The sequence below is a fragment of the Diprion similis genome, chromosome 8, assembly GCF_021155765.1.
Source record: "Diprion similis isolate iyDipSimi1 chromosome 8, iyDipSimi1.1, whole genome shotgun sequence".
Taxonomy (NCBI): domain Eukaryota; kingdom Metazoa; phylum Arthropoda; class Insecta; order Hymenoptera; family Diprionidae; genus Diprion; species Diprion similis.
This window is the reverse complement of record NC_060112.1, coordinates 8,146,810-8,173,220: the sequence shown is the minus strand read 5'-3', so window position 1 is coordinate 8,173,220 and position 26,411 is coordinate 8,146,810. Positions and strand designations below refer to the sequence as shown.

The 26,411-nt window shown below is 34.5% G+C and overlaps 1 protein-coding gene across 3 annotated transcripts; it reads left to right on the top strand.

Moving 5' to 3' along the window:
- The first annotated feature begins 3,936 nt into the window (after positions 1–3,936).
- On the top strand, positions 3,937–22,028 carry LOC124409026. 3 transcript variants are annotated; one of them, XM_046886420.1, is made up of 9 exons: positions 3,937–4,054; positions 9,257–9,345; positions 13,124–13,315; positions 15,603–15,944; positions 16,363–16,694; positions 17,116–17,236; positions 18,066–18,310; positions 19,939–20,128; positions 21,570–22,028. In XM_046886420.1, exons 2-9 carry the CDS (start codon positions 9,310–9,312, stop codon positions 21,861–21,863), a joined length of 1,752 nt encoding a protein of 583 aa, XP_046742376.1. In that variant the 5' UTR covers positions 3,937–4,054; positions 9,257–9,309; the 3' UTR covers positions 21,864–22,028. The 3 variants fall into 3 exon arrangements, with proteins under 3 accessions (XP_046742376.1, XP_046742375.1, XP_046742374.1); XM_046886419.1 differs by having other exon boundaries at positions 9,257–9,351; XM_046886418.1 differs by lacking the exons at positions 3,937–4,054; positions 9,257–9,345 and adding an exon at positions 11,634–11,699.
- Positions 22,029–26,411: the final 4,383 nt, after the last annotated feature.

The window sequence follows — 26,411 nt, the reverse complement described above, 5'->3', positions numbered from 1 at the left end:
ACGTCATTTCACGATCTCGTGTTTTATAATATAATGTAATATAATGTAAATGGAAATATAGATAAGGAAGTGTCGGTAATCAATCAATGCTTGATTTTAACTCAATTCTTTGATTATTCAAAACAGACTACTGATATTTATATAAACGAACAATCTGAAGCATTCGCAATGATTGCTTGGACATGGAATAAAACTGCATGAAATAAAACGATAATCATCAATCGTAGAATGGCAAGATAAAACGATTATCACAGTTTTGATTAACTCTAAACGCCTTATTGTGTAAAGCATTAAATACCCACTTTTAATAACATAAAACTGTGAAATACCGTCTTTGATTTGTTATGCATAAATCAAAAAGACCAAAAATAAAAAATAGAAAATATTCAATCAATATAAAAAAACCTGATGTAGTTACGAACTATTTTTAAAAACCATAATGAGGCTTAATTTTTTTCATCTAGAAAATACATTACGACTTCCCAGATCGGAGAAAACACTTTACATGATTACGTAACTGGCCGATCTTAACTACACAATGAAGGTACGGAAGGTATTTACGTAATCTTCCCAGTAATTGGAAATGGTGAATTTAAGAGGCATCCTTCTGGTCAGTTGACACGTTTAGCAGCTTACAATTGAATTTTTATATCAACACCTTTTTTCTTATTCTGTTCACACTGTGATTGTCAACGAAAAGACTTTTGCACTCGATTTACTTTCCGACACCAATTAGTATGCGGGCACTTGGATTAATGAGTTAAATCACGGGAGTGAGACTTAGGTGCGACAAAGATAGATTTGCAAACCTAAATTAGCAACCTATAGCAGGAAAGGTTAATCAATCAATTAATTGTAAGCTAGTCTAATTCCGATTACCCACGTACAATGATATACTTATTATAGAATCACAGCTGAATAATATCGATCTATAATACGAGGTTTATTTAATCATTGTCATTTTTAGATTCATTCATTCATTCATCCACAGTGTGACTGTCTGCGATCAACGATACCTGTAGAGGAGTTTAAATTAATTAAAGCTACTTGCCTAATCATTCGTTGAGATTGTTATATATACAGTTATACAGATGACGCTATGTCATTATAGGTTGACAAAAAGTATTCAGATCAAATTTAGTCCTCGGTGTCGACGTTCTTATATGCACTTATAGCCTTATAATCACAGCTAAAAAAAATGCGAAAGTGAATACCAAGCGCAAAAGTAAGTATAAGGTATTTATCGTGCAAAATAAAAAAATTGTTAAACGATCGTAAATTTAACGTGCACGAAATTCATATGGGTGAATATAATCTCTAGTCTCTGCATGTTAAAAATTTATTAAGTCTCAGTTATCCATCCGAAAATACTTTAAATCTGATATCGTGGACCATGATATAGTCAATTACAATCAGAAGTCTGTGAAATGGTTTTCGAAAAAAAAACTCGAAAGCGAAATTGAAAGTCTTGACTTGAAGAGAATTCGCAATTAATTCTGTATAGGATATTTCGATAATTATTTAGTGTAATTTTGAAAGTTTCATGTCTACATGTCAAGTTTTTCATAACTTTGAAAACCTCTGGAGCCCTTTATTTAGAGAATGGTTTCGTAGAAGATCTTGTTTTTTAGTAAAACTAACTTGTTTGATCGATTTTTTGGCAAGATCAATCATACATAATCAAAACAATGAAAAAATGCCAAAGAAAATTTGATTGTGACAGAAATGTAAAACCACAATTTCCTGAATCTTGAAAATACACGTATAATTTTGACTAACGTCGTTAATTACACTCTGTGTATATGAGCCGAATTTTATCGCTGTTTCGAATTGAATTTTCGTCTTTGAAATTTTAGCACCTCCCGTCGCAAGAAAAAATATATGAAATAAAGTATTTCTTATGTGAAAAATTTTAATCCTTCCGCATACAAGATTCATTATGAGGTGAATACTCAGGAAGTGTCGAAAAAACACGTTTCGATATAGCATCCATAATTTTTTTCATTTTTCAATCTAAATCCAATCTTCGGCCATGCATTTTCCAAAAACATCAAATGCCTATAACTTAGTGAAAAACAAAATTTTATTGGCGTACTTTCATTAAAAATAAAAAAAAAATTGAAATGTCACCCAAACAGTTTTTATGGTTACATGTTGCTTTAGCTTGAAACACAACTTTTTTTCCAAAGTGTGACATCTTTGAATTTCTCTGAAAAAAATGAATATTATTCTAGAGATGAATCTCAAATTTTCAAGACACAGACCATCACGAGATTCTGATTGTTTCTACTTTCATCAGCATTTGAAGGTTGAAAAATATTTTACACCACCAAAATTTCTTATATAATTTCCAAAACTACCAAAGTAAATATTTACAAATATATATCATCCATTAACAAAAGCTATTCAAATCCAGATTATTGCCAAGTTAACGATGCAAACTACGCTTCGCCGGTGGATAGGCAATCAAAGTACCCCGAGTGTAACTTGAGTTGCTTGCTTGCCGGCGAGGTAATTGACCATGGAAAAATAACGGTTCTCGATGATGTAACTAAACTGTGACGAATTATAAATATAACACGCAAAGAAAATGACAAGTATTATTCCATTGTTCTTTCTTATTTCCTTTATTTATTCGAATTGATTATCACGCATAAATTATTGCCATTCACTCACTAATTCGTACTCATATTATATACAGTGAAACAAAAACGCCATAAGATGCGATTATGGTTATAAATTTCTAGGATGTTATAAAAATTATAACAAATAACAAGAATTTAATAATAATTGTACAAGTTTAAACTTATCTTTAATCAAGGCTTTTTATGGTGTTGAGTCGATCCAGTCTAAATAACTTTGAATTGTTTATTTCCCAACAGAGTTCACTGTAGAATTATATCATCGATTTGTGAATTAATTGATAATTAAGGTGTCTTATCGATTTTACGTGATCAAGTAGTGATTAATCGCTCACCATCCGCTATAACTTATATTCTATATTACAAGTTCACATTCATGTCATTTGAGTTTATTGTTACAATAGAAAATGAATAATAGTGATGAATATTCTCCGGCAACTAACAAAATTTTGGAAATGAACGTTTTGTGTCCAGTCATGTTACCGGTAATGATTTCTACTTTTATGCTGTGCGTAAAAAATATAAAAAATTTTAAGCTCGTCCGGTTGCAGAATCCATCATTTAAAACTCAATTCTTAATGAGCTTAAAAATTGCACTAATTTTAAAAATCAATTTCTGTGCTGGTAGCTAGGAAATCTCAGAGAATTCAAATAACTCAAAGGTTCCAATTCCTGCATGTCAGATTTTTTGTTACTTTTAAACTCCTGCCTTCTTCAGACCAAATGTTTTATTAATTGGGAATTTGGGAAGCACCAAAATCTTGCGAAATTAATCGATGATCAAGAACCCCAAATTTATCCTCGTTCAACAAATACCTAACTTTAACAAATAATATCAACTAACAATCCTTCATAATTTACAACGCGAAATTTGTATATACGAAGTAAATATCTCAAGGTTTCTATCAATCCAACAAAACAATCATCATCCAAAAAAACACTAATTCTGCTTTGAGGGAATTCACGTGTGATTAAGTTACGGACCAACCATGAAAGCTTTTAACCGAATTAATCATGAACAATTTAACACGTTCAGTCCTTTTTCCAGCTATTTAAGCTGAAACTTATTCATTTGTGCATTGTTCTTAAAAAAATGAATAAGAAGAAATAATAAGAATAAACGATAATCCCGTATTTTTCCAGCCTTTACACCCCCCCTCTCCTTCCCGTAACCCCCTCCGTCCTCAAGCCCTAATTAGTTAATAATCCTCCATATGTGGTCCTGTCGCCTCCACTCTTGTCGATCTCCTTTCCTCCTTCTTGGCCGAAGGAGAAAGAGAAAAACACAGAAGGAGTTGGAGGTAAAGAGATGGAAGAGGAACGGCACGATTCTCAGTGCTAGATCGGTTCTCTCTTTGCGAGGACGCGTTCCGAACGGCTTGTGTTGTTTCGGTGGAACTTGCTGCCAGTCGGTGAGTAGGTCACATCTCGTAATAATGTATTAAATAATTCACTAAAGTCTACTTTCACCGACGACATACATGTTCATTGTTTATTTGATTCAACCTGTTATCAGTACTTGAGAATAATCCTATGTACAATTGGTATTAGTGCGGTCAACTCTTAATACAATTTTCCATGCGATGATGTACCTGCTAATGATAGTCCTAAACTTCTCTGTGAATTGTTGAGAAAACTGAAAAATAATTGATTTCTTTGAGAATTCGAAATTTTTGTATAGGCATACACTTTTCGCAGTAAAATTCTGTCATCTTTTGTACACTTTGAAATTTATTTTTCACGTATGATTCGTCTGATACTCGACCGGTGCTTTGATTTAATAAATAATTCTTTTTCTCTGTAAATTAAAAATCTTTATCAAGTCACGTATGGTTTTTTTTTTTTTGGACAAGAAAGTATGAACCTCCAATCGATTTTTTAAATAAATTACTCATTGTGATTTATTCCGCTTAGTATATTTGACCGGCATTCAATAAGAACGTTGGTGAGTTGAGAAGTCGGTTTGAAATGAAAAATTTGTATCGTAGTTTTTTTTTTTTTTTTTATAAAATTTACGTATTTTTATGTTATTTCGTTACCAGGAAAATAATTGTAGCTCACAAATATATTGGTCTAATAATTACCCAACGTGGGATTAACTTGTGACGATATAAGCGAAGAAGTGATGATTTTCAATTCACCAATGTCCAAAAATGAATTCGCACATTCCGGATAAGAAAAGGAAAAAATCCATAACCTGGTCATTTGTTGAAAATCAAATAATACTTGTAGTTTGAGGTCAGAAACTGGATTAAAAATTTCTTGTCTAACAATAATTTTACTGTTCCAATGCATACGTAATAAGTAATCTTCGGCCCCAATTTGCATAAATTATTTGTTAATTTACAAATCAATTACGTTACTTGATTACGGTATTAATTCATATTCGTTCACGTAGCAAGAATCACGCAGACGTGAAATTTTTCTTTTCGTTTATTGTAGTGTTTTTTCGTGACATCTAAGGGAGACCAAGGCAAAATGGAACGAGTAGAATATTTAATGAGAAATTTAATGAAACTTTATTAAAAAATGTCATATTTCACTTAATTAATTAAATTTTGTGTTCTGGCCCACCATACTCTGGTGTTCTCTGTATACGTAAGCTTAATTATTTACATATAAATTACACAATTTATAATTACTGTATCATAATGTTACATCCGGCATGATGCGATGTGAGTTAATTTAGTAACAGTTGAAAAGTGTTTTAGGCACAGTAAATCGATTCGATTCACGCTAATTCCTATAGCCTGAAATTTATAAAGCAAAGATATTCACATCGTAAATGGTTTTAACTTTAATTATTTCAGATAAATTTCAAAGCAAGTATATAAAATCATCAGCGATAATTATCACGTTAGAAAATAAATATTCTCGAGGGTGTTTATTGAGTAAATGTAACACGAAATTTTCGAAATATATTCTTAAGATGAAGGTTCAAAAAGTGAGTTGCGGCAAAGCTATTTTAAAGCATTGAAATGCATTTCGTAGACTTAGATTAACGTCACTTTGAAACTGAAGTCTAAAACATGGATTCAAAGTAACGCAATTCAAGAAATGTTTTAAATGTGGTTACGGGTTTACAGAGACACGTGTATTATTTCATTTGCCTAATTAAATCGCGTGTGTTCACTCGGTTAGGAGATAGGCACATTAAATGATGACGTAGTACGCCCCATATACGGTAATGATATACAGCCAAATTGATTTTTGTAAATAGCTATACGTCTCCACGCTGTCTAACAGTTCTTTTAAGACTAGCTGTGTATTGGCCATTCTGTCAATTCTGACTCTGCAATATAGCATCGGAAATTTGGTTTGTCCGTTGTTCTTACGGTTTGTTTTAAGGAGTCAAAGACAAAGTGTGAAATATTAACGACCTTACTCTATCGGCCTTGGACAAAAAATTATTCGATGTTTTTATGGGCAGCAGTTTGGACTTAGTTGAATTATTTTTTAGCCCGACTAGTGAATTGCAATAAAAGCAGTTTGTAAAAATAAAACTAGTTTTCGAAATTAGTTCAATTACTGGAATCAGCGTCAAGTATAATAAAAATTTATTATCGTTAATGATTTTTTTTTCATAAAATGTTTGCTTTATTTTTCATAAAACTGTTTTTTATTGCATTATTTTATTCTTTTTATCATAATTTGTTTAATACGTTTGAATTGAATTTGAATACAAAGTGTTTAGAATTGTTGTTCCTGTTTTTTTTTCTCGATGGCGTCCACAAAACTGAGTGTCCGCAGTATGATTATTTTAAATTCATGATTATCGGGAAAAAACAAAAGTTTCAAAAGTTATTGCACAAAGTTTGATCCGCTGTGCGTAATATTTTCCTGTAATAAGCAATCGAGTTACGGGACTAATATTCAAAATATCTTCACACCTCTGATCACGTAGAATAATATTGTACGAGAGCAGCATATGAATTGAATACTCGAGGATAGATCGTTGAGTTGAAATCGATGGAATTTTACATATAGTTTTATACTTTATACATACGTAAATCACAGTATATTTCTTCAAGGATAAAAACACTGAAAATAATTTGTTAGTTTCATCGCAAGCGTAATATGCATATTAGGGTGGCGCAAAGAAACCGACAATTTTTTTTTTTTTTGAGTCTCGTGTCACAAAATGTTAGTTTTTGATGTTTTAAGAGCCCGCTCCAAAGGACAGTTCAAAAAAAAAATTTTAAGAGGTCGATCCAAATTTTTTAAAACGTCAAAAATGGTCAAAAAATTAAATTAAAAAAATTATATTTTCAGTATCTTGTTTGATTTTTAATTCATGACGTGGTGTATTGTTATCGATTCTTTCTTACTAAATAGAAGAAAAAAAATTTATGAAATTTTAATATGAATATTAAAAGGTCGCTCGAAAAGTTTTAAAGAAATGCACCAAAAAAATTGAAAAAAAATTATGGGCGACCTTTCAAAATTCAAATTTTGAACTGAAACTTTCGGAAACTTATTTTTTTTTTTGTCTATAAAATTATACCGTAACGAGAAAAAAATGAAATTAAAAAAAAAATCGATTTTGACGATTTCTGACGTTTTAAAAAATGTGAAGTGACCTCTTGAAAATTTTTTTTTTAACTGTCTTTTGGAGTGGGCTCTTAAAACATCAGAAACTAATATTTGGTCACACGAGACTCGAAAAAAAAAAAAAAAAAAAAAAACCAACTTTTTTGCGCTACCCTAATGAGTACAGAATGATTAGGAGAATATTCAATGCAAGTTTTATTGCAAACTCAATGTGGTAGGTTCCTAGATATCTATATGATCTCTAACGTTTTCCTACTAAGATCTGTCATATTGCGAAAAAAAGTTTTAAAAAAAGTTTAAAAAAATAAATAAATGCTAACCGCCCGTCTCTTCAGATGACGTGAATTACGAAATTATCCCTGACCAAAATTCGATTCAACAAATAAAGTAAATCAGCTTCGAAGCATTACTGCATCGGCTATATACACTCAGAATCAGACTGACAATTATGGCCGAGAGAACACGGGCTTTATTTTTGCGGGGGAGTATCAGTAAGTCACAAAACGAAAGCAAAGTTCTAATATTTAAGCCCCCACCGGTGTTGGGATATCTCCACGGAGTATTTGGTCTCGAACACGTCATTGCATTTGCCTCCGCAAAGTATGATTCGACGACTACAGACTGTAGAAACTTAAAAGGTGATGTTGACTCAATGCCTAGTCATAACAATCACCGGCTGCTCGATAGGTAGTCAAGAAAGAACTTATGTAATGGTATAACGTCACTGTTACGTTCCGCATCTCCAGCCAACTTTTTTTCACTTCTTTTATCCGAAAGAGATATTTCCTTTTGCTAGTGTCACCGTATTCATCGTCAAATTCAAATTACCGGTATTACAAATTCTTTTCGGACAAATATTAACGTACCTTTAACGACTAGAAGTTACGTCTTGGATGATTTTCAACTACCTACTATAATTTTCTGTTCTTATTCTTTTTCACTAATTTAATTAAATTTGGTAGAATATATCTGCGATAGCTATGTTATAAACAATTTGAAATTAACTACTTGAACTGCGAAGAAGACTTGAACAGTTCAAAAGTGACGTTAGTTAACTGCTGACAAAGTTAGTGCCTTTGGATTCTAGATTATCTCGCTAATTGTAAATCTTGCCGCTCCTCTGACGATCTTGTAACTTATCGTTACCTTGCAATTTTAATTACTTTATTTTTTTACTTCTATTGGAAATTATTTACCGTTTTTTAATAATCTTAATCTTGCTTTGTATAGCAGGTACTATTATGAAAATCATCGCGACAATTAGTCCATTTATCAGTTTTCTAATATTTTAATATCACTCAACTATTTGAAATATTATAAAGAAAGCTCTGCATAAATGAGATTGGATGGAATTGTCTAAATTGAACATTTCTAATTACCAGTAATATTGTATAATTTTTTATCATCATATATAAAAATGATAGCTAATTATAATTTGTTTTGAATCACCGCTCTATCAATTCAAAGAGAGAGAGAAAGAGATCATACAAAGTTTTGTTAGCACTTGACCGAAAAAAAATATATCTGTACTTACTTCGACCTTTTATATGAATTATGTTCATTCTTTTGATTACATTATCATCTACTTACAATATTTATTTCTGTCTTAAAAATTAGACCAGATTTGTAATTCGTTATTGTTGTACTTCTTTTTGGTCTGTTAATATTCAAATTCCGAATTGCTTTCACGATATAACCTGATTTTACCAGTTATGTAATTAGTTTCCATAATTTATTCCATATCATTCCCAATCCTTCACTGGCATTTTTAACATTTTCGCCTTATCATATGTGTCGACAAACAAATTGAGCCTGCAAATTTTTGTATAAGAACAATCAATTTCGGGAATTCGGAGCCCCGTAGGCACCATAATTTATTACGAAGCAAGTTTTTCGAGTGGAAGTAAACGAAAAACGTTGCTTCCAAACGAAACATCCAGATATATACGATATCAAAATACACAATTCAGTCCCAGCATTGACAAGTTATTAAACTTATTGTCAGTTTTTAAGTACATGTCAAAAATTTCTCACCTAGGATCATTACATTTGTATGCTTTCAGAAAATACTCGGTTCTTGTCTTCCCACTGATAGACTACTGTAAAGAGATTCAGCATGATCATGTCTCAGCCTTCTTCACGTCTCAAAATGGTACAGGTAAGTTGTGTTCATAACGGTATACTATTCCTACGCCAAACAGATTCGGCGTATTTGGTCTACTGGGTGGAAGAAGGGTTTATTTCGAAAAATGCTTTAGAAAAATTGATTTTGCGAAGTGCTTGAAAAACAGTCCATCTCACGAGATGCGTCAAGAAGTTACTATTTTGATTGTTGAATGAAATTAGTGGCATGTCGTATCATTTTTTATTACATTCTACAAACCAATGGTAAAATGTTTCATTAGTTCGATTTATTCAAATACATGAAACGCATCAAGAAATCAACCCTCTTGGGGTTCTCTCGGTTTTCGATGCATTACAGCACATATGAATTAGATCAAAATCTGAAGGATCGATAGACCTTGTATTCTTTGTTAGAAAAAAAGTCATCTTCTACTTGGAAACACCTTCCGTTGCCCACACAACCATTGTCTAGTGATTTCGCAATTTTGTGTTCACGTCACTTATAAATTTTCATTTTATACCAGTAAACTGCCAGCGCAAAGTGAATACTCGTAAGGAGTGCCAATTCTTAAGTGACGAGTTGGTAGAATTTTTCATGAGCGAGAAGTGGTGAAGACTGCTGAACAATTTTACTATAAACATGAGAATTCTAGATAAAGTAGGTACATCAAATTTATGAAAATAAAATAATAACCCAAATACCTCGTTGAAGTTGGGTCGAAAATGGATTTTCGAACGTATGCAAAGTGGCTCGGCGATCTGTGGTTATTACATAGCATTTTACAGTTTCAGTTGTATAATAAGCTGCTTGCATCGTAAATCTTGTATTTAAATATCTTATTATTCGATCATATGGATTACCCATGTTAGCTACTACCTTGTATACTAGCCCACGCTCTGCTTCAATCCATAAGTATTCACTCTCGATTTGGTAGTGACGAGGACACAACCGTCACTTTGTGCCCTTGGCCTCCTGCAGTCTTTACTGCTGCACTCACCTCTTTCGTTCATCTATGTCTTTTGTACGATGAATTTGTGTAATTAATTCATATTTTCATCGCGCATAATTTTTAAAACGCATTTCAAGAAATCTGGGAAGATGGTTTTGATTTTGATATTGATATTCTTTTCTTCAAAAATATCTAATCCATTTCAGAAGCGCGCGATGAATGTTGAGAATACGAAGTATTATTAATTTTAATAAAGGGCTCATTTAATCGTGAGGCAAATAAAGGTATCAATGACTTACAAACATCATAAATCAGTTTTAATTGGATACAAATTAAAAATGTCTTTTCCAATTATTCTCGCTTCGACTGAAAATTGGATATTGCAGTTTGAAAGAAGAAAATTAGAATTTTTATCACCGTGAGTTGAAATACCAGTTGGGGGTCAGTGGCAGTTCCTGTTTCACCACTTTTATCTTGTTATACCATCTGCGAGTTTTTTGATGCACGATGATGTGATCTGCAGCTTATTAAAATCGCTCGGACGTATTTCCCATGCATTTGAGTCCGAACCTCTGAAGGCGGTGGAAATTGCATGATTCTTCGAGTTCCACAACCTGAATAGTCTGGATAACATCGGAGTTGTGATTCAAGGTTTCGGAGTCATGCTCCTACCTTGCGCAAGCGCTCCATTACATCGTGGCTATCTGAAGGGTGAAAGCGGTGGTAGCAACGCAGTGTGGTAGCAACCCAAATCACTTGGCAGCAACGTCTTGCTCTTGATATTAATCGAAGCTGTTTTTGTGAAAAAGGTTTTTCATCATGTAATCATTTGAGGCGTGTGGGTGTCTCCAGCACCTCGTACACGTATCATGAGTATGGAATCTAAAATGAAATACTAACCTCGTGAACTCATCGATTAAATTAATGATTCACAATAAATTACCTGCGATTTTGAATGTGAAAGAATACTTCAGAGAAACATCGTTGATAAGTATCATACGACACTAAGACGTGTGCTTGAATCCTGAAAATAGAAAGTTTCTTTCAGTCTAGAATCAGTGGTAATATTTTAACCGTATCGAAGGGCAGGAGAAAATAATTATTATTCAGTAGATTCTACGTCAATACGTCACCGTGATACGAAATCCAATATAAAATATATAAGCTCATCAGATAAAAATTTACGCATAATGGACGTATTTTTGTAAATGGATTTAATAAAAAATAGTACCACAAACGGAAAAGAAGATTGAATGAAGCGCTTGACACGTGTAACATATTTTTAACATCTTGAGATTAGCACTTAATTATCAAAAGAACTTGAGGTAAAGTAATTATCAAAGGTGAAATGTGAAATCAAAGGAATATGGACGTGGAAAATTATTGGGCTGCCCAAGGATTGACGTCATCTATTGACAAGCTCAACGATATGGTAAAACATTAATAAATTTCTAGTGACTCGGTATAATTTGTTAAAGTGCTGATGAGCAAAAGAAGGAAACGTGCTTTTGCGTACCTTTTTCTTAGATTTCGCGTTCTGGTACCTTAGACTAGTTGAAGGGTTTGATGTAAAAATAGATTGCACAAAACGTAGTATCATATCAATCCGTGAATATTGTCGAAATAATTGTTACAAAAAAATTTTTCAACTCATATACGGTGATAACCGAACGAACGGAAATTGTAGAAACAAATTATGCGATGTGAATCTTCCTATTTGCCAATCAGCAAGCGCAAGTCGAGGAACACGTGCATATGAAAGCTGATTGAAAAATTACATATGATGGGACAATCTCGCCCCGTTATTAGATATTGTCTTTTAAGTAGGATTGTCGTTGAGCAAGATTTCACATGTTGTTAAACTGCAGGTCAAGCAGTGAAATACGTGCGCTGTTTGATCTACGTATCCATGCTAAAATTCAGCGTTAATAGATATCTGATGGCTTTATTATGAACATCATTCAATCCAATTTGTTTTTCGAAACTAGCGTCGGTGAAATTAAATACTTATGGTCAGTTAAAACTACGGTGCGAGAAAACTGTTTCATGAATTTGCCACAATGTGGTTTTGTATATTAGAATATTTTTATCACCACTCGCTAAATGCATTCGAATTTCGTCTCAAGAGATGAATGATATTTCTATTTCTATGTAACTTCTGCATTAGACGGTATCTCTCTGTTTCATCTTTAGGATCATAAAACTTTTAAGCGAAATTAGGCTGAAGATGACGGAGATGGAAATTCTTAAGCAAAATAACAATTTGAAATAAAAACATTAATTATGTCTCGGCTCTTCGCTCATTAATTGCATTGAGATAAAGCCTAAACGAGGTCTTTCCGAACACAAATCGTGTAGGAAATCCTCGAACGCCCCGTTTGATCAAAGAAAGAGGCCAAAAGTTTATTAAGAAGTTATTTTCAAACAAAATTTCGATAGCCGAATGGCATTGATGTAATGATTAATTTGTTTTTAATTATACTCGCGAAAAAGTAGACTTTTCCTACCACTTTGATTCTGTTTTCTCAAAAACGTGCCAAACTATATTCCCAAGAACTGACAATGCGATCCGTATTATGTACGTCCTCGTGAACAGGATCCATACTTTTTCACGAACCCTAGACTTATTAGGATTAAAAATGATCATTTCATTGGCCTAATAATTATAGTAATATAAAATAAAACAGTCAATGTCAGTCTGTTAATTTTAAAGGTAATGCTAATTCAATTGAGCAATTACTGAAGTAGGCAAATGAGATACATTGTTGTAGTCGATAGAAACGTGATAGATACCTGAAATAAAACCGTTAAACAATATCCCTTATGTGAGTACTTAATATTAAATTTCTGTAATAGGCTCGCTTCCAACAGAAGCAGATGCAGGAAAAAGAGCAAAAGATGTTGCAACTTTACGATCAGCAACAGCAGCGAGCTTATCAAGTGGTCAAAAAAGGTAGCGCTGGATCGAAGGATTCTATGCCTCAGCAACATTCTATTACGAGAAGCATCACAACTACACGCACGACCAGTACTACTCAAGGTGGAAAGGTACAAGTTTTATTGTTAATAAATAAAGCAATTGACGAGCTTTAATTTCGTGCAAAAATAGAAATTTTTTTTAAATTTGCTTTAGGTTCACTGAAAATTTCGTTTCAAATCCTGGCCAACTATTTGACATTGTAAGATCTATTGTGTCATCAAGTAACAATGAGTCAGGAATACAATTTAAATATAGTTATGCAAAGATCATTATTGTCTTGACGATACAACGCGGATTCTGGATTTTCAAGCGACACCCACGGCTTGGCATAACCTGTCATAGGTTCGCCATTCGCGTTACCAAATCCTGTGACATACGGTGACGCACCATAAGACTCATTGTCAAAGAAATTTTTACAATTTTGCAACAAGGTTTAATTTTTTTTTTGTTTTACTAATCCAGAACGTTGCTTACATTTTTATTATATTGAAATTATGAAACACTTGTAACTTGTGTTTCCTGCACTCTTCGGAATTTCTATGATCAGCCATTTTTGACACCCTTCACTTTCAGTAATTTTGATAGCTATTGGTAAGTATTAAAAAAAAAAAAATCAGATTCGTCTCATTTTTAAGTACTTTCGTTTATTTTTTTTTTACTCCAGGGTAGCATCAATAGTCAATACTCAATTACGTTATAGTTTAGAATTGACAGCTGATGAGTCGAGTTTTACGACGAGCAGGCAGAGGTGCTACCGATTCGTTCTACGATACCAACCTTGATGTACTTCTTTTTTTTGTCGATGTTTTGCAAATTTCTACGAAACAGTTATAAAGTAAAATTAATTATTCCTATTATTTATAAATAATAAATTTCAACTGGCAATCGAAATCCATTGAAATCGAGGAAAATTGACTTATTTTTTATCGTAAATTGTTCGGCGTGTCACGTATGCCGACTACTATCTATAGGTCTACGCTTTGACTGACACAAAAAAAAAATTCGTAGCTGGCGCAATTCTACGCGCAATGGTGAACACGCACAGGGTCATTTAATCGCTGCTGATATCTCAAAGCATTTGTATTTCACGCAACGATGATGCCAGAATACGTATTCCTTCAATTAGTGGTGATTAACGATGCCGAGTTAAATGTTCCGCATCAGAGCGCATGCGGGACTGAATCGCTTTTGCCACGACACAAGGTTGATATCCTCACCTAACGTATGTCTCCGCGACAACTATAATTATAAAAATAGCAATAAAAGGAGTAATATTAATAACGTTAATAACATAAATAATAGTAAACAAAGATAATTCCCAATAATAGTAACAGTTATAACAGCAATAGCAGTCGTGACAGTATAGTATTGATAATAAGAACAATGGAACTAGGAATAACATACATTAATCCGATATGTATAAAAATTTTATTGGTTGTAATTTTTTACAATCATTAATCTCTAACTAATTGCGTGAAAAGAAATTGCAAAATAATTTACTCATGAGAGGAGATTAATTCAGAGTAACAAATAAATGCAATTCATTTTTCTAATAATAACTAATTTATCTTGGAATACAGTAGTTAAGGAGTATCGCAGAATTTTTTCAAGTTATTCTAATCGTTATATCTGTTTCTATGGAATAATTTTTGACTTCGGGTATCCAGCGACCTTGGTGAGACACCAGTGTTATACACAGAAGATGTGCAGCGTGATGGTTAACCACGAAAATGCTGACCACGTGTATCAACAAATCTTGAAAAAGCAGTACCGAAACTTTAAAAAACGCTAGACATGATACTACTCTAGAGAACGGAAACCGCTATATCGCTGCTAAATTCAAAGCCACAAACACTAGATTTAACACTATAAATTACGTTTTGACATGCAATTGAGATTAGATTTTATTCAGGTAGTTTTATACGTGTATACATAATATATATATTTATTGATTATAAAGTTAAAAGAAAAATGTATTTGTTTAAAATGCTCAACGTTATTAATAGAATAACATAAATAACGATAAGGGAATGCTTAAGTTATTAACATCGATCTAATGCGGCTATAATATTTACTATCGATTTCACACTTCAGTAGAACTGGAAAGTTGCAACTCTAAATTAGTACCAGTGTTTCATATTTCATTGTTTGGCAAATACTTTCGAAATCGAAATGCAACCCATTCATCCTTGTCAGTCCAACAATATGTGGAGTGTCAAATTCCTATACAGAATTGATTATCTGTGATTATGGCAGAATTGGATATGAACATTTCTCACTTCTCAAAATCGAACTACCACGACCTCGTCTAAGTTCAATTCTACACGTACTTCAATAAATATTGAAATTCTCCAGGTGAGACAGATGTTTGACGAACGACGGCAGACAACGGTAAAAGGTATTGACCGGAGCTATCCATTAGAGCCGTTGGAGAACAAATCCAAGAAGCAAATTGCTGCGAACGGTGGCCACATAGCATCGAAGGTGAATCAGCCGGGTACCGTGATGCGAAAGACCGTCACTGTACGACGGACAGCGAAAGCTGATGGCAATAGCGGAAACACTAGAGAAAATCTGACAGTTTCTCATCATGAGGAAGTCAGTCAAGAATCTTTTCGAAATGGTGAACAGTTCGGAAGCATGAATGTTGATGGCGCATACCGTGATGAAAGTCATCGGGCAACAACGCAAAACGGAGTGAGTTTACTTGATTAACTACGAAATCAAAGTTCGTTATGTTGTAATGACGAAACTGTTCGAGTGAATGGTTGTTTGGGAACTTGAGGATTGCTAGTAGTTTGCAGGGTCTACCAATTCAAAATAGGTGTACTTCATTTTACTTCAGTCTTCGTGGCCTTTCGGCCTTATTACTAGATTAGTACTCGTACAAAGAATTAATAATGTTGTTATAAATTTTCTCTTCGAACCTAGCGAGAGTTTTGTGACACCACATCCAGAGAGATCATGTCTCACGAGTGTGATTGCAGCACTCAGGGATTGCCTATTTTCCGCACTCGTTACACACTATACTTACCTTTTCTAATAATTAGTAGGAAATTGTCTATTTCGATGATATAGACTGGATCACGAATTTACGTCTATGTTATTATTATAGGTTGAAATCGAAGAAGTTCTTGACGAAGATACGGTGGAAAGGAATCAAATGTTGGCAAAAATTCATTTAATGGAATACGATAAGAACCTGAGACATCGCGTCGATAATGATCTGATCAGTGAGAAATTTCCGGATGACTTATTGGTCAACGTCACTGACAAGTGGTCGAAGAAACCGATAGCAAAGAAACTGTCACAAGCTGAAGCTAGGCTCGAGAGATTCAAGAATGTCAATGCTAGGAGAAACTCTGCGACTTCAACAGTAACGACACGGCGTTCAGAGTCAAGGAAACGATCGGAACCTAACTCCCCATCACCGAAAGCTACTTCTAGGTTTGTAGAATAAAATTTTAAAATAAAACCAGGAAATTGACGAGCGTTCAAGCTACAAAACTTTCATTCAATTTTCACTAAGTTGTAAGCATTGAAAATCTTCTGTTCTTTTTTTAATTAAGGGAGGACTCAGATGGAATTCTGACAGAAACGATTTTTTCTTTTTTCAAAACGACTGAAGCCATCTGATCGAAAATTTCTTACAGCAAGATTTAGATTTTGGTAGTGTGTGCATAAGAGTATTTATTATCCAGCATGCCATGATCGTATGGTTTTATATTTTCACATGAAAGTGACAGATTTTACATGCAATAGTACTCCACGAGCACTTCTCAACAGCTTTCAACGAAAATTTTCTCACCAAGAAAAGTAAACTGTACACTTTAATCAGTAATTAAATTTTTCTAATTTTTTTTTCCAGAATACGAAAGAATGTAAATTCTGAGTCACCTGGCAGAGTGTCTGCGAACTCTTCTACTAATCCACCAAGCAGACAGAGTTTACCCTCATCACCGTCAAAAAGTCCAGACATCACATCGAAGGTAAAAAACAGTCGATTGATTGAAACTTGCATATATTTGCTGTGAGAGTCTCACGAAACTACGTTGAAGCATGTCTGTAAGAAAATTTATTTAGTCAAGAAACTAGTATTCAAATTTTAAACGCGTTTTTCTCGAAACTATGGTTTTCGAAACGATGTACAGTGATCATACGCAGAAATTACGTGTTTTTATATGGTCAATCTGGAGATAAATCTTCCTTGATAGCAGATACCAATATCTTAAAATCGTCTATCCAAGTAGAATTTCGGTACAATTTTTTTTATTGACATTATTTTTCGTTTTATTACTCATTCCAACTCTCTATGCCATTTGAATTCCAAATTTCGTAATAACCTTTCATCAGATGTCGAAAAATACTTAAATCTTGGGCTCAAATTTAGCATTGTATTGCTTATCACGATACTTATCGTAATGTTCCGGTAGCTATTGCGCCAAAATATAGCTGTATTGAAATTCCTAGGCAAGAAAAAGAAACGTCAGGTGGCAAACGCTCGCATAAAGAAACGTTTATCAAATGTTACAATTATAAATAAATTGGCACCTTCATTTTGGCGTTAGGAATTAGATTCTAACCGTTTATTTTTTACAAATACACGTGTCTCACATTTTTATTCATTCGTTAAATTTCAAGTAATGAAGACATTTAGAGGTAAGAGTATTACTTTGTATATGATAAGATTTACAGATATATAGATAAGATAAGTATTACGTTGGAAGTGCCAAATTTTCACTTTTCTCTAAATTTAACCGTCACTACCAACGAAAACTGTACATAACTGAATTGACAGACTTTTGCTGTCACTTTTAGCGGAATTCAGCGAGTCAGAATCAGAGGCAACCACCGCCAACCCTGAGTCCTTCACCACGACCGTCATCAATTTTGTCCCAGGCTTCGAGTAGGACTAGCCCTACGCGTGGTACACACTCTGCGGAGAATCCGAAGCAAGGAATGGCTACCAAGGCAAAGCATCCTATACGGTCTGCTGAAACGGTATCAGCATCCAGTACGAAAGGACCACCGTCGGCAAGAAGTGGACAAATTGTTGGAAACAGGTAACTCATCGTCAGCTGTGATTTTGGATGAAACATCGAAGGCTAGGCAACGCCAGAAGGCGTGACTAAATGAGTAACGAAATGAAAACTATTATAAAAATTTGCTCAGTGAAAACCTCGAGGAAACCTAGAAGTCGTCGTACGATCTCTAAATCTGGAAGGAGGGAAAGCCGTGTAGAAGCTAAAAAATGAGGCTGAATCGCAGGATTTATTTTTGAAGCAGCTATTGAATCATTATGTTAAAATTTTTTAGAGTACTTTGTTGGATATTTGAAAATTTTAGTTGATGCACAACGATCGTCTTCAAACAGACTGGAGAGAATTATTTCTACGGGATTTTTTCTAGAGATGAACTGCTACAGTCGTAGACGTTTTGTTCCATGTTTGTAACAAAATTGCTAAGAAAAATGGTACTTTATATGAAATCAAACGTGAACAAACCTGAAAAAATATTGAAAAATATGATATTTAAATAACTGTGGGACTCCAAAGTAAAAGATGTCATTTTCACCAAAGTTTTTCGCGTTTTCTATGCTAAAAACAATATTTAATTGAAAATCGATTATTTTTTTATCATTTTTATAATAGCGGCACACAAACGCGAATTTCCTTACAACGAATGGTACGAGGCCATCATCGCGTTGTATAAGCCTCTGTCAACGACAGGAAATTACTCCAAGTCACATGGTAAAAACAATGTAAAAACCGTCAGCACTAATAAGTGCTAGCGCGATCGTGTCGCCGTAGTTTCCGATTTTGCTACTCACGATCAACGCTACCAAACTTTGCGAAATACAACAAAGCACCTTACTACGGGGTTTATTTAATTTTGCGTAAATTGCTCAAATTATGTTCAGAATTCTCAGAGTAACTGAAGCTTTTTGGAGAATATTTGAAGCATCGAAAATTTCACTGAGGTCATTACTTTCCTCAAACATTAGAAATATTTTGAACAGATCGAGTATTCAATTACTGATATCTAAAAATTAGCTCGGGGCTTATTCGTCAGCAGCGTTTGCGAACGTTTTTGAAATTTGGTTGGCATGCTTTGAACTCCTTTATCTTGACAGCAGCGTTTTTCTCTTTACGAGAGGTCTAAATCCTAGACTTTGACGTTTCTTTGTCCTAGTCTTTGATCTTTTCGACTTCTTTCGTGACCAGATCAGTTGATTCTGTCATTTTTTTAGAGCATCTGAGAGTTTCTGAAAGTAGGCATTTTATTGCGGTGTTGTTTGCATTTTTGTGCTTCAAGTTTCTTAATTTTAGAAAGCCAATTTTGCACGTAAGGTTGTGGAACTAGTGGAAACGAGTACTTAGTGATCTATATAACCAACTTCTTTTCCTAAATTTGACGCTGATCAAACTTACGTGCAGGTGTACAACCTTTTTCACGATCTATTCATGAGCATTTATATTTTGACCTTAAACTAATCGTCCATCATTGACCGATACACGAGCGTGATAGTACTGTACTATAAAAAGAACAAACATCTTAAAACTGCGGCTTCAGGATAACCATCACGGGCATAATAAGTTTATATGAAATTCGAAAGGTCAAGAGAATGATCTTACTTTGATGAAAGTAAATAATTGAGCAATTTTTTTCACTTGCGATTTAAAATTTGCAGCGAGGCACTTGTATCGTGCAAGATTTGTGGGCGTCGCTTCGCCCAGGACAGGGTAACGCTTCATGAAAAAATCTGCGCCAAGACTACGCAGAAGAAACGCAAGCAATTCGATACAGTACGACACCGAGTCCAAGGCACGGAACTTGAGCCTTTCGCGAAGAAGGTTCCTACAACGGGAAAGCAAGCAGAGGTCGGTTTTTTACCTTCAAGTTTCTCACTTTCGCTATTTCTTTCTCTGATCTGATAAACTCTGTTCGAGTGCGTGTCTCAAACAGAAATAGTCTGCTCTGACTCGATAAGTCAACCAAACATGCAGAGCTAATCAAAACGAAACTCGGTAAGTTCGTGACTTTCAAGAACTGTTCAGAGAAAGTTGGTTTGCAGGATGGTTGCTCGAATAATAGCGAATATTTGTAATTCATTTCAATCTAATGAAAACATTTAGTAAACAGAGCTCGAGTAACGATGTAAAACAAAAGTGAGAGACAAGTAATTATAAAGTAGTAAATAATCACGAGATAACAAATTTTATATTAGTAAATCGGCTCGCATTTTCTTATGTCCGAAATTCAGTTTGAAAAACTTTTCAAGTATTGAATTTGATTTTGGCCGTTGTCACGTGATGTTAATTAGAATAGTTATGCGACGAAAATTGTGTCTCGCTGCCTTCGCTAATTCGAATTTCACTCTCAGTTAAATATTCAATTTTGAAAACTTAGCTAATCTAAGTTTAGCTTTAATTTTTCTCTAAATTACGATACTAAAAACTTTATCAATTTTTATTTGGGATCGTTCCACATCTATCTATCTATCAATATTTTGCTCCTGATATTTTTGGAATGTCAGGGGAGACTGAATCTGCTAGGGTAGATCAGGGTTGCCGAACATTCAAATAGAGTAACCTATGGGGTAATACCTCTGGGGGATAATCTCTTGAAAATTTCTTAAAGAAGGCTTTTTTCTATTTCGAGGCTAATCCTGCTGAAATCTCGATTCTAATTATTTTAAAAAGGTAAAATATTCCAAATTAATGTCGTAAATTAAATGGTTGCCACGCGTCTTGGTAATACTGAGTCCATTTATCTCATGGTGACTATAACATATGCTGTGAACCAGTCGATTAGTCACTGAAGATCATATCACCTCGTGTATTACATATATCAACTACTGCTATTCACCCCTAACACACATAGAAATGGGGGTACATGCAACATATTATAATCAAAAACGCTTTTTCACATGCAAAATTGATTCAATAACGCGTAGGAAAGGGGAAAAATTCTGACGGTCTTGGACTACTTGGTAAGGATCTTGTTACACTTTCAACAAAATCTTTGTAAGGTCTTGTATTGGTAGAATTCGTTTTAGTATTCCAATGAACGAAAGATGATTTGCCACTATGCGCAGGATGTCACTTAACATGTCACTTCCATGAAGGCGAACAGTTTGAACACGTGATTTATGTTTATACTTTTCACAGGAGTACTCTATTGCAGTAAAATGATCGCACAAACAAAATATGAAGACGGATGCACAAAATAATTTTAATTAACTAAAGTTTCACGATGGCGGAACCTGAAACAGTGTAGATAATCTTCTTGACAGACTGCGTTTTTTTCAAAAAATTTTAGCAACGAGGAAAGGCGAAGAAACCGGAAGTGAAAGCTCAATCGAACTGGCGACGGAAACACGAGGACTTCATCAACGCCATCCGATCAGCGAAACAAGTTCAAGCCCATCTTGCCGCAGGCGGAAAACTTAGCGACTTGCCACCTCCACCGGTCAGTGACACGAGCGATTACATCCAGTGTCCTCACTGTGGTCGAAAATTCAACCAGGGTGCTGCGGATCGTCATATTCCAAAATGTGCAAATATGATACACAATAAACCAAATCCCAGAGCACCTCCGAAACCGAAACGCTAAGACTTTCAACTGCAGTTCCAAAAAATTCCGGCTATGTTTTACTCACACATATACTTTGAACGATTTATTTTTTAATACTGATTAATTTTTATAATACGTAAATTGTACAAAAATTCTGAAACGTTGAAAGGACAATTGACGTCTTCTTGTAAATGCATGTATGGGACTTTCAGGGTCCAGTTATGTCAACCGAATGGCCGATTTCCATAATTCCTTTCAATTTTTTGATCTTCTACACGGTTTTTCTGCGATTTATAATTGATGAATAAAGTTTCAGCGATTCATCGATTCCGTATAAAGGAATCTGATAATTTTTGGAATTTGGTTTATTTACATAAGTGCCGTGAGAAAACCTGCTTTTTAAAAAATCTTCAAGAATGCGTAATTGACCGCCTCGTTACATACTTTGATTCTCTGAAAGGAAATCAAAATCAAACTGTCCATGGAAATGATCGCACATTTCTATTCGGTTCGATATCGATTTCCCAATATGTCATTTTCGCATAACATGCCCGTTTCTTGAATTTCTGTGCTGTCTGGATTTTTCAATTTATTTTGAGAATGCAAATGATTTGAATATGATAGCCACCGATTAAGCCCTTTACACTACGAATGATCATCGCTACACTTACAACATGACACGCATAATTGTAAGAAATTAATTAATATTTCAATAAACAACGTGGAGCATAAATTGAGATTTGAACTAGCAGGTGAGAACCCTGCTTTCTTTTTTTTCAGTTTCAGTAAATTATACAAGGGACGCAGGTGTGTACCTTTCCCTACACCAGATATTCGAAAAAAATTTTAGTGGTCGATAATTTCAACCAGAGCATCCCCTTAAAAGTGAAGTATAATCGATAGGGAACACGCAACAAAACTAAAATGTGCAAAATACTAATAACCCGTGTTTCAAGTGTAACAAGTAACATGCTCACATTAGTGAAAGTAGGTCTTGCCGGAAAAGTGCGAACAAGTATTCTCACTCTCGCACCGAATTTGGGACGTCATCGCACCCTCCAGAATCGTATAGTGATTTTTATCGGAGTACCAATTTAATATATTTGAAGTACCTTGGTCTGCAATAATTACTCTATAGTGATGCGCTACTTTAGCTTCGATCATGTGTCGAATTACATCAATTCACTAGCTTGATAGCCTTCCAACATGACAATTTGTCAACACCATACAAGCCGTTCTTTCCATCAGTTTAAATGGGTAGACAAAACAAGCCGCACGAGAAACGCAACATTGACTTTAAGGGCGGAGTCGAAACACAAGCATTACGGTTTGTATGTACACGTAAGTTAGTCACGAGAAGTGACAGTCAAGTATCGGCCACTGGGTGGGATCGTTATGACCGCGCTCGATGAAATTGAGGTATTCTTCGCAGCCTGAAGTTGAGTTAGACACGCAGTAACCTGCATAAATGAACTCGAGTAATATAATACATGACTCATTAAAGTCAAAGAGTATCAAGGCAAAATTACCCGACTAGCAAGATTTGGGAAGCAAAATTAACGAAGTTTCACAAAATCTGAAGGATGATTTACGATTTCTTATAGTTTGGATCAGTAGTGAACGGCTCGTTTGTATTGTGAGACTATAATTGTATTTTCAGCAAACAACTCATTAACGTGGTTATATCTAAAGTGATGCAGAGCGATATAAATGTGAAATATATTTACAAGTGAACAACGATCAAAAATCGCATGAATACTCCGATTAGCAGCCAATGATTCGTCTGCTCGTGAAATTAGATCAACATGCTCTGAGTGGACTTTACCTAATTTTAAAAAGGAACAAGTTTGTTCTGATGTTAGTGCTTTTGTCTCGTTGAACACAGATAGACGATTGATACAATAGCATGTCACTGGAAAATTATTTTCGAATAGATAGCATGACCAAATATATTAAAGAATCAAAAACAATAAGAAAATCATACACAAACGTCGTGTAAACAATATAAAGTGAAACCAGATATGAAAAATTATAGAGACGAGGCTAAGGTAGAAAAAAATAATAAAGTCAAGTCTAGAGATTCTACAAATTCAGATTTTCGGGTTAAAGATAGCTCGCCCTTCTCAGAGTCCATCAACACGGCTTACCTGCAGTATCCTTGTGACCCACCGAAAGAACTGGAAGTATACGCTTCGAAAAGAGCAATACCGGAGGTGAGTAGTGCAGAGTGTATAAAAATTATGTCATTGCTTCGCCAAATGATAATTCTGCCGCGCAAAGGTCAAATGTCTGCAGAATAATCAGTCATTAAAAAGCTGTCTTTGTTGAAATAAGATTTTTGAATTGGATAACAGAAAGAAAAAAAACTCCCAAATATGCGTTCTGAAAGAGTGGAAGACTCGTTACTTCAATTGATCACGAAGTGATCACTGCATTTTTTTTCTTGACTTTGTCTTGTGTAGTTAAAATAGGTAATAATAGCGAATAAATTCATTCAGATAAACCATATTATTGTGTGCTTCATCCTATGAGCACAAGTTACATAATTTCGGTTAAAGTCTACGAATTGTTATCATGATTTTGAGCACTTTTCCGTAACCGCATTATTTTAGAGCATATCTTACGAAACTCAACTTTTGACACCAAAGTCTGCTAAGCTTTTTTTATGGAGACCGGATTTTGTGCTCAAGTGCTAATCCAGACGGAACCCTTGTGCCCAGTCCCATGATTACCATCCTAACAGGCACCAAACAAATCAGATGTGTCTCTCTTAATGAATTCTCCACTATATTACTAACGATGTAAAAGAATTATAAATTTTCAAAATCATCATTTACGTAATTAGTCTTGAGCTCCAATGCATATGAAGTAGAAAAAATGGAAATACGGGGACTAATGGTAGTGACTATTTGAAATGGCGGCCATTGACACCGATGCAATTAGTGCTATGGCATACCAAATTCCAAATCCGCTGCAGAAAGAGCTTAGATATGTTAAAAGCTAATACTGCAGACAGCTGGAATTCTGGCGCCAACGTCTTTCTCGTTTCGAGCAGATTTTTATAAACGAGAGACTGAAGACAAGCCCAAAGGGAAAAAGGTTGAAAAAAGTAGGTCCGGTGACATAAGACCTCTAGTCTGTGACTGGCATTAGGTACGTGTACTGTAATAGATAGTCTAGTAAGCGTTTGCTCTGTGACCTTCGATTCCTTGTGGCGACTTAGCACGACGGTTCCAAAGATGGGAAGCCTATCTCGAATTACTTGCTTAGTAATAAATTACCACTTTATTTAGTTTGGCACAATCATTCATCAGCGCCGTACAGCAGATACCTGATAACGTCAATTCGACAAGAAAAGAATCTTACGTTCCTCCTGTTTCGTACGCGTGTAAGACACTCGCAAATTTACCGTACAATTTCATTCTTGGTCAACCATAATAATAACGTAAATATGAATACGATGATATTGAGTATGACAGTGACCGTTTCTTGATAGTGAAATTAAAAAAAAAAAAGCACAAAAACTAGTTTTAATGATTGTCGAAAATACCGAGTTATCACACTTATCGAAATATAGACTATCATCTGACTAATTGAAGCCGACATAATGTTAACAGGTGAAAAACTAGTCTCGGAGTTGATAGAAAGTTGATGGAAAGACGGTGGCTGTTTGCTTGAGGTGTAGTAATGACAGTCGATAAGTATTCACCATACTGAATATAATGTGATAAAAAAATCTGGTAACTTTTGAAATTTCAAAGGTTTCGCTTGACTACTTTCTGATAGCGTCAGGTCAATTTACAGACAACTTGTACACTATTGACTTTCAATTAACAATCTAGCGAAATTTGTGGACGTATGTCTGACATGTGGTTAACTATAGGCTCCAAATAAACCCTCTCCATTAGTCTCTGATTCACATTGTTTTTTCCCACAATAAGTCAAATGTGAGTGAACATTGTGCTACTTGGGTTGTTATTTTTTTTTTGTTTATTTTATTTTTTTTTTAATCAAATGAACCATCGTAGAATGAAATCTAAGAAATCGACTACAATTTGTAACCGTTTCAGAGTGAATTGGAGTAAAAAATTTTCTAGTATCTCACGTTGCTTCAAAATATAATAGTTTGATACATTCTTGATGTAGGATTATCTTTTAATAAAATCAAGCCAAGGTATCGATTTTTGCCAGCAACTTCCTTGAAGCAACGTCGTTTTAGATGCGTGACTTGCGGACGTCAAAGTTGCACTCGTTCAGTTTGCGATTCAATCGTTTGATGAATGGGGTAATGACGTGTAAAGATGTCATTATTCATTACGATTGTAAGTACCAAATAAGCCTGAAAATACATTTCATTAACCACGTGTCTAGTGGTCTTTGAGAACACGTAAATTTGGATTGCGATTCAAACTTCGTTAAACAAGGTAATTACGTACGAAAAGTGTGTAGTAGACAGTAACGAATGTCTATATAGCCATGTCGCGTTATCCGTGTGCCCAGTAATACAATCAAGAAATATTGAATTCGTTCGCAATTGGAAAGATCGATAAACGTTGCGAGTACGAACGTAAACTTTCCTTTTAAATT

Coding starts and splice junctions, on each gene's coding strand:
- LOC124409026 (XM_046886418.1), top strand. CDS start 11,634: ATGGACGTGGAAAATTATTGGGCTGCCCAAGGATTGACGTCATCTATT. Junction 17,237..18,065: donor GTCCAGACATCACATCGAAG/GTAAAAAACAGT, acceptor TGTCACTTTTAG/CGGAATTCAGCGAGTCAGAA. Junction 18,311..19,938: donor GGACAAATTGTTGGAAACAG/GTAACTCATCGT, acceptor TAAAATTTGCAG/CGAGGCACTTGTATCGTGCA.